The 15,879-nt window shown below is 36.9% G+C and overlaps 1 protein-coding gene across 2 annotated transcripts in view; it reads right to left on the bottom strand.

Annotated features, from left to right (window-relative positions):
• Window positions 1–15,879, bottom strand: part of PPP4R3B (protein phosphatase 4 regulatory subunit 3B) — a 55,904-nt gene that overhangs the window by 9,483 nt on the left and 30,542 nt on the right. For both annotated transcript variants that reach the window (XM_084798085.1, XM_084798086.1), the window contains exons 8-13: window positions 11,899–12,030; window positions 10,349–10,451; window positions 8,579–8,620; window positions 5,908–6,066; window positions 1,965–2,134; window positions 168–307 (exon numbers count right to left, since the gene is read on the bottom strand). In XM_084798085.1, the coding sequence (XP_084654211.1) occupies window positions 168–307; window positions 1,965–2,134; window positions 5,908–6,066; window positions 8,579–8,620; window positions 10,349–10,451; window positions 11,899–12,030 (746 nt within the window). The remainder of the gene's footprint in view (window positions 1–167; window positions 308–1,964; window positions 2,135–5,907; window positions 6,067–8,578; window positions 8,621–10,348; window positions 10,452–11,898; window positions 12,031–15,879) is intronic.

The raw sequence follows: 15,879 nt of genomic DNA, 5'->3' as shown, positions 1-15,879 counted from the left end.
TTGCATGTTGTACACTAAATTAAGAACCCATCCTGAGTTACTATATACAGTATCAAGTCATCATACGGGTGGGGCAGGAAGACAGTTTACCCTATGCTGTGCTAATACAGAGCACTTCACATGTTAAGATCTAAACTTCCTACAAATGTAATATACTTAAACAATACCTGTTCAGTTTTTGATTTTGTCTGTCTTTTTCTTGTTCATATTTAGTCTTCAATCCTTTGAATGTCTGAACATATTCAATCGATTCAAGTGCTTTATAAAAGTTTTCAACTATATGTGCAGTAAGAGACTTGATATCTTCCTGTACAGGCACAAAATCCATATTTATAAAACAATATATTACTTGTTGAGAAAAACAAAAACAAAAACTTGTATAGTTCCAAAGTTGATCAAAAAAGGTTTTTCAAAATCACCTTCTAAAAATAAATGTCCTAGATTCCTTACACATGAGCCAGGACAGGACTCCACAGAAAACTTGGACAAGGAGAGGCAATTCACTGGAGCCCTTTAGGGGGCTATAAGGAACATTTGAAAAGCAACGGGTTTAGTTTATGCCTTAGAGCTTTATACAGTACGTCATCATTTAAAGAACACTTCTACAATTTCATATAAGATTATCACAATCCTATGTAATAAACTATACCTGTTTTACCTGCCCTCCCACCCCCCAAAAAAGAGAAAAAGAAAAAGAAAAAAAAAAAAAGATAAAATTTAGGCCTTGAGACCTTATTAGAGAACAGATGTTGGGCTCATATGTTCAGTAAATGATTTGCTAGTTAACTGCTGTCAAAATAGGGTAAGTCTTATATCAATAGATAATGAGCACAGGCTCCTTTGATTATGTTATATGCACAAAGCAGATACTCTACTTAACTGGACTCTGTGTTCTCTATTTTGGCAGTAGACTGGTGTACTTGGAACAAAGACATGTTAAGGTTGAAAATTCACTGTATTAAGCTTATCAGTTTTCAGAAAACAATGCCATCTCTTGTGTACCAAATTCATTTTATCAGAATCTTACCAAAATGGTAAAGGAAAAAGTAAGTCCATGAGAAAGCTTATGGAAGGCTCCGAGTCATTAGAACAGACAGCGACTGAGGTAATCAATTCTGCTGCTTGTTTTCCAAGCTATAACTACATGTCTCTCCTCTTCATCTATCCAATATCACACTCTTGGCAAGTGGCAACTCTTAGAAAATCAGCTTATCTCAAATTATTGTGCATCACTCTCTCCAGTTCTTCTTATGAGAGAAATGTGACAGTGCCAGGACACGGCGGCCAGTGCTGAGCCGGTTCCAACAGGCACTGAGTCACTTCGGCCGCCTCAGTGCCCTCGTCTGGAACAGAAGGCAGTTGGGCTACTTTTAACGTCCCAGTTCTCTCATAGCTTAAATTTTAAAATTCTATCCCACTGCTTAGGCATCTTTATAAACCTCTACTGAAGAAAAAGTTTAATTTTGTATTTGTTTTTTATTATTACTCCTATGAGAGAAAAATGCTTTTTCATAACAGATCACAAAAATGTCTTGCTTGACTGAAATGTCCAACATGTCACACATGATCTTAAGACACTTCCCCAAGAAAATGGAACTGAGAAAAATGAACAAATATGAGTTATAAATCTTTTAAATTTCATAATTTCTATACTTGTTTGGAGAATTACTTGGTACAGCTTACCTACTACATAGAAGGATCTATATGTGATCCCCCAACAGTGACCTTCCCCCAAATAGAAGGAACTACTATCATTCAACTATTAACTATGTATAAGTAAGAATGAAAAAGTAAGTGATTTTTAAAATTTTAGTTTATTAGAAACAGACTCTAAGACACATGGAATAAACAATTTCAGGAAAATAGGAATGAAGAAATCAATTTGAATACATGCAATCATTTTACTTTTATATTAAATTACTTGTTTACATAGGATTACTAAGAGATCTTTAATATAAACTTACCACTCTTATAAATTCAAACAGTTCAATAACAGCTGAATTTAATAGATTGTACCGAGTTCCATTATCCAAAAGGGCATTTATAACTGGTTCAAAAAGATTTCCTTTGGTAATATAACGATTATAAAATTCATCCTTAAGGCCAATTATTCGCCTCATAAAGCGAAGAGCACCTAGTTTAAAACAATAGAAGAGGCTAGTGAATTTACCAATAAATATTATTTTTACAGATATTGACATAAAGGAATGCTTAAATTTCTAAAATAAAAGGTAAGATGTTACATACAAAAAAAATTGTGATTTGGAAGAAAAACGTTTAGGAATGACCACTGGCTTGGCTCAGCAGATACGGGCTCGGTAATCAGAATTCAATACCCAGAACACACGTGACGATGGAAGGAAAGAACCGACCCACAAAGCTACCCTCTAATCCCATGCCACACACAACAGGGATAACTAACAGTAATAATTAAACCCCAGCACCTATAGAATCTACTACAAGTACTACTTAGAGCAAAGGAGTGTTGCAGTAAAGGAAGCTTGGGCCTGGGTGTGATGCAGCCTACTGCATTGCTCAGGTAGGAATCTATGGAGGTAGATGTTTGCTTTTTATTTTCTTAAAATACAATCAAAGAACTATTAGTAACATAACAGACCTAAACTTTTAAAATCTTTTCAATGAAGGCTGCAGATCTACTACGCTTGCTTCTCTTGCCTAGGAAAGCTCATTTGTGAATCAATACTACCTTCACATTAAAACAATGTTTAAGCATTATTGCTAAAATGCTTACAGAGTAGCAAGCACTGCAACTTTAATCCTTTATGCTGATCCTTTAACATAACTTCTCCCTTAGTTTAATTTCTTCTACAGGTTTCATTAGCCAGGACTTCCAAATTTTATGTGTTTCTCATTTTAATTCTATTAAGGATATAAGCCTATAAATGAAGAAACTGTGCCTCATAACACACACACCATATACACATATAAAAGATAAAAAAATAAAAATAAAAAAGACTGAGGTATTGGAAAAGGTCTGAGTACACAGACTCATATGCTGCTGCTGCTGCTCCTGCTCCTGCTGCTGCTGCTGCTGAATGAACCAAAAACTTAAACTATAGCTGTAACAGCTTCGTGTCATTATAATGCTGGAGGACTTAAAGAACAACAAAGACCTACATCCTGGAATTTCATCTAATCAGGATATGTCGACATTAATAGGTATAATCTATCATCAACTCAAGGATTATTTATGGAAAACCTATTATGAGAACATAAATCCGTCCAAAAGCAATATGCAAATATAATTCCAAACAAGATGAACTAAATAAACTTTTATGTTATCATTAAAAAATGACTATAAATAACCAGGAAAATTATGAAAATTAAGGGGCTGAATCAAAAGGCAGGCATTTAAGTCTTCCACAGAAATATTATATAATGAAGACAACAGTTACTTTTTCACCTGATAAGATTAAGTAATAAATATTACAGAAATAAAGCAAGTGTTTTGTTGGCTTACTGCACAGCAAAAGTCGCATTTTTGTTCTATGGAAAAATATTTAAAGTGTTGGCGTAGGTGGCTAAATACCTAGACTATCATCTCATACTACATCCTGAAGGATGCTACCTATGCAAACATAAAAGGAAGTAATAAAAATACCAGAAAATATTGAAGAGAAAATTTGTATAACCTTAGAACACTGAAAAGTTCCAAATTATGACAACTCAAAACATAAATGAAAGGAAGGTAAACCGAATTTGTAAAAATTCATAAAGTGTGTATGTGACAAATATGTATGTTTGCACGTTAGGTGTACATGGAGAATCTGGAGGGCAATGTCAGGTATCAGTTACTTTCTTTGAGACATGATTTCTCATTGGCCTGAAGTGTTGTTTTCAAGCAAAATCCCAAACACTCCACTTTACCAATGGAGACTCTGGAGCCAGATGCTGGGAAGAAAGCCTACTAGCTCAGAGAGGCAGAGAAAGCACTTAGCTGACCTTCCTACCCAGCTGACGTCCCAGAAGGAAAAAGCCCCTCCTTCTCCAGGCTGTCTTAAAAACCCTTCAAACAGAAGCTTTCTTCTTTCTCTATCCAGCCTCTGGACTTCCCCTCACTCTCTATGCTTTTTCCCTATATCCATTCCCTGTCAACCGTTGTTTGCTCCATCTCTTGACTTATGATTGTCTTTATTTAATCCTGTTTACAGAAAGCTCTTGGATTAAAGGTTATGTGCTAGGGCTGAGTCACAAACAGGTTTTTCCAGTACACAATCTCAGGGTCCCTACTGTGACTAAATACCCTACAACACTGAAGCCCACTAATTAGGACAGACTGGCCAGTCTCAGAGATGCTCCTGTCTCTACCTCCCAGAGATAGTATTATAAGTGTGCACACCAGGAGCCCTGCACATGGCTTCTAGGGATCAAATTCAGGTCCTTGTGCTTGCAAGTCTCAACTGAGCCATGCCCTACCCCAATACAGATTTTTTTAAAAGTTACACGGAAAATATCATAAACAAAAGGTAAGTAAGACTGGAACATCTCTTCCTAAAACATAAACTGTAATACACAGAGTTCTATGAAAAAAGACAGTGTCCAGTTCACATCAGATAAAAATGTAAATTAGGCTAAACATGATGACTCAGACCTCTATCCCAACATTTTGGGGGCAGAGGCAGAATAAGGATCATCCATAGCTATATAGCAAGTGAGGTCTGTTGGGTTACGGAGACTGTCTCAATAAATAAATAAATAAATAAATAAATAAAAATACAAATTATATTAATACATGAAAATATCCTTTGAGAAGAAAAATAAGTTAGAACAAAACTACAAAAACCTATTTTCATCACCAAATAACAATTTAAAAAATTAGCAATATAGCTGGGAGTAGTGACTTGGCACCAGGCTGAGGCAGAAGGACTGCCATGAATTCAAGATAAGCCTCAATTATTTAATGTATACCAAGCTAGCTTGGGACCTCAAGAATGATGCCATGTGCTTTTATTCCATTTGTTTGTTTGTCTGTTTATGAGTGTGGCATTACAGGGTATTTGGAAAATGCCAGTGCTTCATCTTTTGGTAGTAGGTAGATGTTAAAATTTAAAAAGAATATATGAAAAAGTACACAACATTTTGTCTGCCAATCCTATTATTATGAATCTTACATAAATACAATAGCATATAAAGGAGTCTTATACTAGTTTAAAGTGGTGAAAAATCAAAAACAAGTTTGTAATCTATGCTTTAAAGAATTGTAAAACATTTGTGGAAATCATACCATGAAATTTTATTTAGCTATCATTAGAAAGAAAAATAAGACCAAATAACTTGTCGTGAAGGGCAGAGAAATGTACTATTTTTCACAAAGTAAAAAAAACAAAAACCCTTGATATGTGTATGAATATGCTTATGTACAGGGATAGAAAAAAAAAATAAACAGAAAAAACTTGGGTTGTTAACACTGTTTAAGTGTTTGCTTATTTGTTTTGTCTTTTTGAGACAAAGTATCATGCCCCAAGCCAACTTATAAGAATTGTTATGTACTGAAGACTGTTTCTGAATTTCTGATCTTCCTACCTCCACCTTCCAAGTGCTGGGATAACAAGTGAGAGCCACCCTCATCCCATCACAAATGTAATCATGAGAGTGTGATGAAGTTCCACCACACCAGAGCAGTTCTTGAAGCAATGCTGTTATTACACACGCTATTATATTCCAGCAAAACCTATGTTAATTCTACTAGATCTAAATGTAAGCAATATGCACGTGGAAACCATTCCTTCCCACTTCTCAAGAAGCAGTTGTGTTTCTCAGCCATCTTGTTAACACCGCAAATACTGCTAGTAAGTACAAGACTTCAAATGAGTAACTGGCTTTTACTGCTACTAAAATATTTCTTTAACTATTTTTACAAAAATGCTCATCTAAATTGTTACTTACACAAGGCCAGGAAAGTGTGCTTTGAATTCATCAACACCAAGACTCTTCTTAGCAAGTCCTTGTTCATGATGTAGTTTTTTATGTGGTATGTGTGATGCTCCACACAAAATGTGAGTAACTCTAAAATTAAGGCAAGTAGCTGTGCTGTTTGATAATTATCTACAAAAGAAAAGTATTTTATGAGAATATAATACATCCAATAGAATAAATAAATCCTATATCTTAGAGCAAAAATACATTACAAATACACATTACTTTTATATATGTAGACTCTTAAAAGGTTCTTGTGTAAAAAAATGTAGCAATCTACAAATATGATAATAAAGCCGTAGTCACTTTGACATTTTTCTAGTAATTTTTTCTTCATTAGTGCTACCACTGCAAATGTGAACAAACCCATGCAAAGGCACAACAAAGAGGAAAGGCCACAGAGTTCACGCCTGAAGTGACACAAATTTCTTTTAAATGTGTTAGTACAAACGTGGCTGCAGAGAACAGCTCTCAGGAGACGGTTCTCTCCTAAAACCCTGTGGGATCTGGGGACCAGAATACAGCAGGCGTACATGTAAGTTCTCCTACCAACTGAGCACCTGGCAGCCCCCAATGCAAATCAACATTTAAAAAAAATCCATCATTAAGAAAATGTTATTATCTGGGTGTGGTAGTGGAGGTGGTTCTCTGTAAGTTCAAGGCCAGCATGGTCTACAAAGTGAGTCCAGGATAGCCAGGGCTACACAGAGAAATGTGGTCTCGAAAGACAAACCCTCTCCCTCAAAACAAAAAAGCCAAAAAAACCAAAACAACTGTTCCCCAAACCAAACAAGGAAAAAGTTAGCACAATCAATACCATCTAGTACAACTGTTTTATTTAAGCAGGAACAATACACACTTAAATACATTCCCCCATTCTGTGTGTATAGTCAAGCCACATGTGTGCAGGTGCCTGCGAAGGGCAGATGGAGATGCTGTGTTCCCAGGACTGGGCACACAGGGAGCCGTGAACTGTCCACTGTGGGAGACAAGAGTTTCTCTAGTCCATGCTCTAGGAGGCTACGGAAAATAATGCAGCACTCTTTAATAAAATGGCCTTCACACAAAAGAAAACTAGTACTTTTGTGGTGGTCTGAAGAAGTAAGGTGCCCACAGACTCAGGTGCCCATAAGGAATGCCACTATTAGGAGGTGTGGTCTTGTTGGAGGAAGTGTGTCACTGTCGGGGTGGTTTTAAGGTCATATATATGCTCAAGCTCTGCCCAGCATGGCTCACAGTCCCCTTCTAGTGCCCATGGATCAAGATGTAGAGCTCTCAGCTCCTTCTCCAGCACCATATCTGCTAGGACACTGCCCTGCTTCCTCCCATGATGATAACGGACTAACTAACCTCTGAACTCTAAGCCAGCTTCAATGAAATGTTTCATTATAAGAGTTGCTTTGGACATGGTGACTCTTCATAGCGAAGGAAACTCTGAGATAACTTCAAACACTGTTTTTACTTCAAGTATAAGAAAATACTCTTACGTGTTCCAGACTAAGTTCCATAACAGCGAGTATTACCAGAGCCAAACTTAGAACCAGTCTTTAATAATTATTTATTTATTTTTATTTTATGTGCATTGGTTTCGGCCTCCATGTTTATCAGTGTGCAGGGGTTGGAACTTCTGGAACTCCAGAGTTACAGACAGTGGTGAGCCACCATGTATATGCTTGGAATTGAACTTGGGCCCTGTAGAAGAGCAGCCAACGTTCTTAACTGCTGAGCTAGTTCCTGGAACTAGTCTTTAACCATTAAAGTTTGTCATGGTTTTCAAATTTTATTTATATCAGATTTATTTTTAAGCATATGTACACTTGTGTGGGTTTGCGTACATGAATGCAGGTGCATTTGAAGCCAGAAAGGGTGTCTCATACTTTGGAGAAGTGATAGGCAGTCTGAACTACCTGGTATGAACGTGGGAAAGTGAGCTCAGGTCTTCTGCAAGATCAAAATATGCTCTGAACTGCTGAGCCACCTCTCTAGTTCTACAAAAGTTGTAAAAGGTATTTGTGGGGTGTGTGTGTAGCACGTGGAGGACAAAGGATAATGTCTCCTTTCCACCTTTCCGTGGGCTCAGGTCTCCAGGCTTCTATGGGAAACATCTTTACCTGTTGAGCTATCTTCCCGGCCCTTTACAAAAGGCATTTTAAAACAGTGAGTCTCTCAACACTTTCCTAGGGAAGCTCTCCTAGAAGTTTCTGTTGTTTCCTTTGAGAAGTTTGATAGAAAGAATGTAACGATAAGTGTATGTAGCTTCAATACTATAAGGCCAGCACCTTGAATGCATATCCTAAGGAGAAGTAGGCAGTCAAAGACGTAGGCTCATGTAGTACAGCACTGTGCCAAAGTGTGGCTCCTAACAGATCACAGTTAATCACATCTAAAATATAATATCTAAATTATCAACTTACAGTTAATGATTTTTCAAAACAATGCCACAAACAACAACAACAAATTTACAGAGGCAACAATCTGTTTCTCATCTTTTACAGTTGGAAAGGAGAACTTCTTCCTTATAATAATAAAGCAAATCTGTGTTTGGATTTTATTTGTATGTTAAAAATATTTTCCTTATTTCCATACAAATATATATTAACTAAGAATAATTTGTACTTATAAATTATAAATTTATACTTACCAGGGCAAATTGTGTTGGTTTTGTTAGATCCAAGCATATTATCTTTAAAAAAAGAAGTCAACCACTTCAGTTAACAATATCTTACATTTACCTAATGTTTTACAATACACACACATCTCAATCATAATTTCTTCTTAATTTCATAATAACTATTGAGTTGTTTTCTTTGGTCAAATATTATATATCTTTTATAGAATTAGTACAGAGGTAGATCATTAAAATATAATAACAGTGAGCCAGGTATGGGCGCACACATCTTAAATCCCAGCCTTTGGGCAGGATTTGAGGCCAGCCTGGCCTACACAGTGACAGCCAGACCTACATATTAAGACCCTGTCTCACAAATACTAGGAAAAATAATAATAGTGAAAGTATTCTGACAAAAAAGTAAGATTAAAAACAGTTAAGACAGACACATTATTTTGCTTTCTTTTATTCAACAATTAACAATTAGGATATGTTTCTGCAACACATATTAAAAAAACACAAAATAGTAGAAGTTCAAAACTTCAGAGCAACACATACATCAGCAATGTATTTATGCTACAAATATGTGCCTGGTACAAGGATGTTTCCTAGAGCACATGTAAGCTCATTTGCACAGGGAATGCAAAATGTATACCGGAGCAAGCTTGGAGAAAGCTGAAACAAGTGTGCACAGGAAGAAGAATGTTAATACTCATAGACATGACGCAAGACTTAGAGTACCTAAGAACCTAGATATCACTATAAACAGATCTCGAAACTAGGGTAATGCCTAGAATAGAAGTAAATTTAAATCAAATTTGAAGCTGAAAAATAATACATAATAGATGAGACAAAAGTCTGGGGCATATCTTCAAGACTGCAGACCGTGTTATAGTGGGACTGAGAAGGCGAAAGGGGCCACAGAAAATCCCAACTCTACAGTTTTGTTTTGTTTTGTTTTTTTAAATCAGAAAACAAGTATGTTAAGCTAGTTTTGATAAAGGTAATACATGAATATCTATTAATAGAATTAGCTATATTCTGCTTATGGTGGAAGTGTTAAAATGCATTATTTTAACTTACATACTGCAATAAAAATCTTCTGGGATATGCTCTTTAAATTTTACTTAACTTTGCATTTTTGATAATTAAGTTGCCACATTATAAGTAATATAGTATCAGTCTTGAACCTATCATGAAATACTCCTTAAGGTATATAATCAGAAAGCAATTAGTTATTAAATAAGATTATTTCATAAACTGACTGCCATGCCTCCTTTAAGGCAGGGATCCACAGCCCAGACTGCCCTTGAACTCACTAGGTGGCTAAGACTGGCCCTGAATCCTGATCCTCCTGCCTCCACCTCTCAGTACTGAAATCACAGGCCTGTTGCCACATCTGGCCACTACGTCCTTTTCATTATTTAGTCTAATAAACCAAAAACTGATGCCAAATTGGATCTAGACAGCTACAAATGCCTAAACAGTTCTGTATTCAGATTACCTCAAAACTACCTTTGTCTCCATTCCACTTTAGTTAAAAAACTAGAGAACGGCATTAGTAAGTTATGAGCATTAACTAAGCAACAAATATGGAGAAACAACAAAAAAATACATGCTAAGAAAAAAAATCCTTGTCCCACATATTATGCACTGATAGTTCTTACCCAAGACACCCAGAAAGAAGGGCAATCATGACTTCATAATGCACTTTAAATCTCTCAGTAATAACTTACTCTCTGTCATATAAAGCACCGAGTACTTCTTCCTGGCTATCATAAGCAAATAAACAAGAGAGCTTACCTTCCTCACATTTGTCTTCTGACGTATTGGTCAAAAGTGGAGCGGTGAGGACATGCATACAATGGTTGTAAAAGAAATTTAAAAACTCACTTTTTTCAGTTTTCTGAAAGAATATTTAAAAGAGTACTTTATCACCTTTGCATTTATAGACATCTTCAAGAATTAGCAGTGAAGGTCATTTTTAACAGCAGTACTTTTAAGATAACGGGAACAAATCCCAAACCACCTAGAGTCAAGGAAGCAAACTTAGATACATATTTCATCTGAATCCCAAAGGATTTGATAAATACTAAATAGAAATCAAAGTGAAAAAAAAAAAGAAAAGTTTTCTCAAGGAAATTCAGAACTTTCCCCAAAGATGCTGTGATCTGAAGTGTAATGAAGACTATATTAACCCAATGAACAACATGGTGATCACAACTAATAGCAGTGTATTGGGTGCGAAAGTTGTGAGGATGATAATTTTAAAAATTTCTTTTCACTCAGGGTGTGTGTGTGTGTGTGTGTGTGTGTGTGTGTGTGTGTAAGAGGCACTGCTGCCCTACATTTCACTGCTTATCCAAATCTGAAAAAGTACTAAAGCAATTTATCAAGCTACTGAATGAAAATATGAAATTCAGATCAGTTCCTTACAGACTAAAAGTTGTACTTTATAAAACAATTTCTAATTTCTATTCACTGTTTATTAAATGACTGGGCCAACTAATTTATATCAATTTAAAAATAATGTATATATTCTCAATTATGAGGAAATTTTTAAGGAGAAGTGGTCTTTTATATTGAAATAACTATTAATATTCTGAAATCTTCCTTGAACCTTTCATGATTTATGTAATTAACAATCTTTAGCTTACATCAATTTTCTTGCTTTTTACTGTGACAACATAACATAAAATACAATTTGTTACCCTATTTGCCATCTTAAAATAGTTAAGTATTATTAGTATGTTTACAGTGCTACGCACAAAAAAAAAAAAAAAAAAACAAAAAGCAAAACAAGTTAGCACACAGATGCCAAAGAACAAAATCTAAATTCCCAATCCAATTACCGTATTTTTTGGTCTATAAGACGCACCTGACCATAAGATGCACCCAGTTTTTAGAGCAGCAAAACAAGAAAAACAGTTAAAAACAACAATTGGACCATAAGGTGCACCCTAACTCCCACAACCCCACTCTTGGGGGGAAAAGTGTACCTCATGATCCTAAAAAATACAGTACTATTCCTGGGCCAGTGAGGTGGGTCAGCAGTAAAAGCACTTGCTGCTGAACATTATCAAGCCTGAGTTCGTTCTCTGGGTCCCATATAAGTACAGAGTCAATGCCTGCAAATTATCCTTTGGCCTCAATGCATACCCTATATCCCCAATAAATAAAGGAAATGCTAACAACAAAATAGGAATTGGACAGATAGCAATGTTGTATTTTCTAAAAATTAATTGTTATAAAAATACCATTGCTTTTTAAATATAAATACTTAACAAAGTACTTCATGTGTACCAGTTGAGACTGATTACCAAAATGTTCTTAGTCTCAGTGTGAGTTCTTACATTAGTTGTAGCCAACATGTTCTCTGGATCAATTAGCGTACGAAGAAGTCCCATTAACTGCACTGCACCTCCAAGCTCAGGGTCCGTATCACAGATCATCTGTTCAATCACCACATTAATAAGAAGGATATCCTGAAAGAAAGTATGTTTCTATAAGACCAACACATAGCGCTAAGAAAAAAACAAAGCACAGAGTAGATTATTTAAAGATATTTATTGCTGTTTTTCGAAAGTACTAAACACACAAAGAGAGGTGGGGGACTGTTTACTGTTACCATCCCATGCTAGGCTTTAGCTTCAGGTGTAAATCAAGAGGTTGATCAAACACATGTGACCACAGAACAGGTGACCCTGAAACCAATCATTTCAATCTTTAAACAGAAAACTCTTCTAGAAAAATGACAAGCAGTAATTCATGAGATCTGAGAACAGTGTCATAAAGTGACTTAGTACGAGGCTTATTGTTGCATAAGCTTGTATTCTTAGTGTATGTATTTGTGCGCACAGTGTTATGTGTGTGTATGAAAGCCTAAGGTTAATGTCCAGCATCTTCCTCTACTTTTTTTTTTCTTTCTTTTTTGGTTGTTTTTCTGAGATAGGGTCTTTCTATGGAGCCCTTGGCTGTCCTGGAACTTGATATGTAGACAGGCTGGTTTTGAACTCACACAGACCCACTTCCCTCTGCATCTAGAGTTCTGGAATTAAAGGTATGTGCTACCATACCCAGCATGCACATTAACTTCTGAGACAGGGTCTCTCTGATTCACAGATACCTGTTGCTGTTTCCACTTATCCAGCTCTGGGATTATAGAAGTTAAGTGGTTTTTGACACAGGTTCTATTACTCATGCGTGCATGGCAAGCACTTTACTGACCATGCATCACCTTTTCTGCCTTCAATTTCCCCCCTAAAATATAAATCCTAAGCGTTAATGAAGAACAAAAAATGATTGTCATGCCAAAGGAAAAATGTTCTATCATCAAAGGTATATTCTAAGCAAAATCTATTATTAGGCTCTTTATTGTTGTATGGACATTGTATGGTTACTATGTGTTTGAATGAAAATGCCCTCACAAGCTCCTGGATTTGAATATTTGGTTCCCCAGTTTATGGAACTGTTTGGGAAGGCTTAGGAGGTGTGTCTGTTGGAAAAGTTGTGTCACTGGGGATGAACTCGGAGGCTTCAGAAGCCCATGCCATTCCCAATTAGCACGCTCTGCCTCATGCTTGCAATGTGATGTGAGCTATCAGTGACTGCTCTAGTGCCTCCCTGCCTGCCTGCTGCCACACCCCACTGCCATGATGGTCATGGACTCACCCTCTCAACTATAACACACCAATAAAATAAAGTTGCCTTGGTCATGGTGCTTTGTTACAGAGGCATGATGGTCATGGACTCACCCTCTCAACTATAACACACCAATAAAATAAAGTTGCCTTGGTCATGGTGCTTTGTTACAGAGGCAGAAAAGTGACTAAGGCAGTTATACAAATCTAGGTGATGTATGTACAACATACTCAAGCAATAATGATATAAATAAATGGATAATCTACCAATGCTAGGAAAACATTAAGTGATGGGACTTGCTAAGCTGCCCAGGCTGGTCTTGAACTCTGAGCTTAAGCAATCCTCTAAGTAGTTAGTTAGGACTTGGATACACTTCCACATCTGAAACACACACTCTCTCTCTTTAAATACATGGCAGGCTTTGTTTTGTTTTTTGAGATTGGGGATTCACTATATAGCCTTGGCTGGCCTGGAAATCACTATGTAGATGAAGCTGGCCTTGAACTCACAGAGCTCTACCTGCCTCTGCCTCCAGAATGCTGGGATTAAAGGCGTGCAGATGGGTTAGAGAAAAAAAATTCTGGTCTCAATCTAATGGGAAATATTTATGGAAGAAAGCAATAAAGAAACATGAATCCACAAACAGCCCAATCCCAAGTAAGACCCAGTGAAGTAGAATACAACTTGCTTCAAAAATTATTATCAAATCAGGTTTCTGTTTGAGAGCAAAATTTATCAGTCTGCCAGAAATAAGCAAAATATGAAAAAACAAAAACAAACAAACCAACAAACCAACTGGTTAGACAACAGGTATCATGAAAGAAAAGCTCCTAGGAAGGGATGTGAGGTGCGCGGTAGGATACATGCTAACACGCGTAAGTGAACTGGATCTATGAGCTCAGTAAGGTTAGGGTGGACTGCTATCCTAGAGGCACCCTATTGCAGGACATTCAATCCTACTGTGATCCCTGAGACTGTGAACTGTAAAAGCCTGTTTTTTGTTTGGTGCAGCTGAGCCCTAACATACATACACTTTTAATTCAAGAGCTTTCTGTACTCAGGATGTAGTAAAGTTAACCCTAGGTCAAAAGGCAGAGCAAGAAACCTGCCAACAGGATTATAGACTAGGAGGGACTTTGAGTTAAGTGTTTAAGACAGCTTGTAGAAGCAGTAGAAATTCTTGGGCTTTAGCTCTTTAGTGCTTCAGCTCTGTGGCTTTGGCTTATTAGGCTTTTAGATATTTGAGCTTGCAAGCCTTTGGCCTGAGGTTTTTTTGGCCTTTTCCTCCTGGGCTGTCAACTGAGCTAGTGAGCCTTTTGGGCCTTTTCCATTGGGACATGAGATGAGTAGGAAGGGATTTGGGATTTTCTTTTAAAACAGCAGCACCCAGCTCACGAATTAAAGTTAGTCTAATGAAATGTACTACCAAATCCACCTAAAATAGAGTTGCTATTTGGTCCCTGCAGACACTAAAATCTTGGGACGGTTAAAATAATATAAAAAGGTATAGTATCTGTATCATATGTTGGTTCACTTTTTAGAGGCAGGCTGTCACTTGAACAGCCCAAGCTAACCTGGAACTTGGTACACAGTTCAGGCTGGCCTCAATCTTGAGACAAGCTTCCTGCTTCAGACTGTGGGGTGCTGTGCTGTGCTGTGCTGTGCTGTGCTGTGCTGTGCTGTGCTGTGCTGTGCTGCCATGCTTGGCTCCTCCATATACTTTAAATAATCTCTAGACTGCTCGTAACTCCTAATAAATGTAATGCTATGTAAATAGTTTTTATTAAAGTGGTCTGCATCCTTACAGCTAACTAAGTTCAGGTAGGACTACCTCATTTCTTCAGTATAGCAACTTCAGCAACTGTTGCTCAACTGATCTTTCTAGCTTGGATAGAAACAGCTGCAGTAAATATTATGCAATTCATGTTGCTAAAACTGATCTGTAATAATAGAAGGAAAAGTGAGTATCAAACACCAATGCAAGGCAGGTAGAGGCAGGAAAGTCGCCCCACAAGTCTGAGGATAGTAAGCTCTATATCAGGAGTTTGAAGTAAGCACGCTCTTGGAACAACAAAATGTCAATCACCCAATCAAAGTACAGGCAAATTTCTTCTTTTTCTTCTTTCCTGTCCCAGAAGTAGCACAAATTCTATATTCAAAGTGATAGAACAAGTCAGGTTATGCTACAAAAAAGTAGTGGGCCACATAAGTGAAGATGCTCAAGGGTCCTCTTTCCTTTTAAAGGTCATTACTGGTCTAATATAGAATCCAGTATGTAGAAACTTTAATCTTGAAAAATCAACAACAAACTTTTTAATATTTTCTCTATCTTGAAAGACTGAATTGAATTTCAAGTTATAAAGCTGGGTGTGTTTTATTTTATTTTTTAAAGACTGGCCTCAAACCCACTATATGGCTGAGGTTGGTATGAACTCTTGATTCTGCTTCACCTCCAGGTGTGTGTGAAGTGTTCATCATCATGCTCAGTTTAAAATTATGAAGCTTAGGAAGAGGCTGGGATATCTTTAATCCATGAGCACTTGCCTAGGCCTGCCTGAAACTAGGGATCTGATCCCTTGTGCTGCATAAACTGGGATGGTAGCACATGCCAACTCTTGGGAAGTAGAGGAGAAGCTTGAGGTCACCCTCAGCTATATAATGATGCTGAGGCCAAACTGGAATACTTAGGACCT

The sequence above is a fragment of the Acomys minous genome (genome assembly GCF_964271855.1).
Source record: "Acomys minous genome assembly, chromosome: 10".
Classification (NCBI taxonomy): Eukaryota; Metazoa; Chordata; class Mammalia; order Rodentia; family Muridae; genus Acomys; species Acomys minous.
Note: the sequence above shows the minus strand (reverse complement) of the source record. Positions and strands in the feature narration are given on the sequence as shown.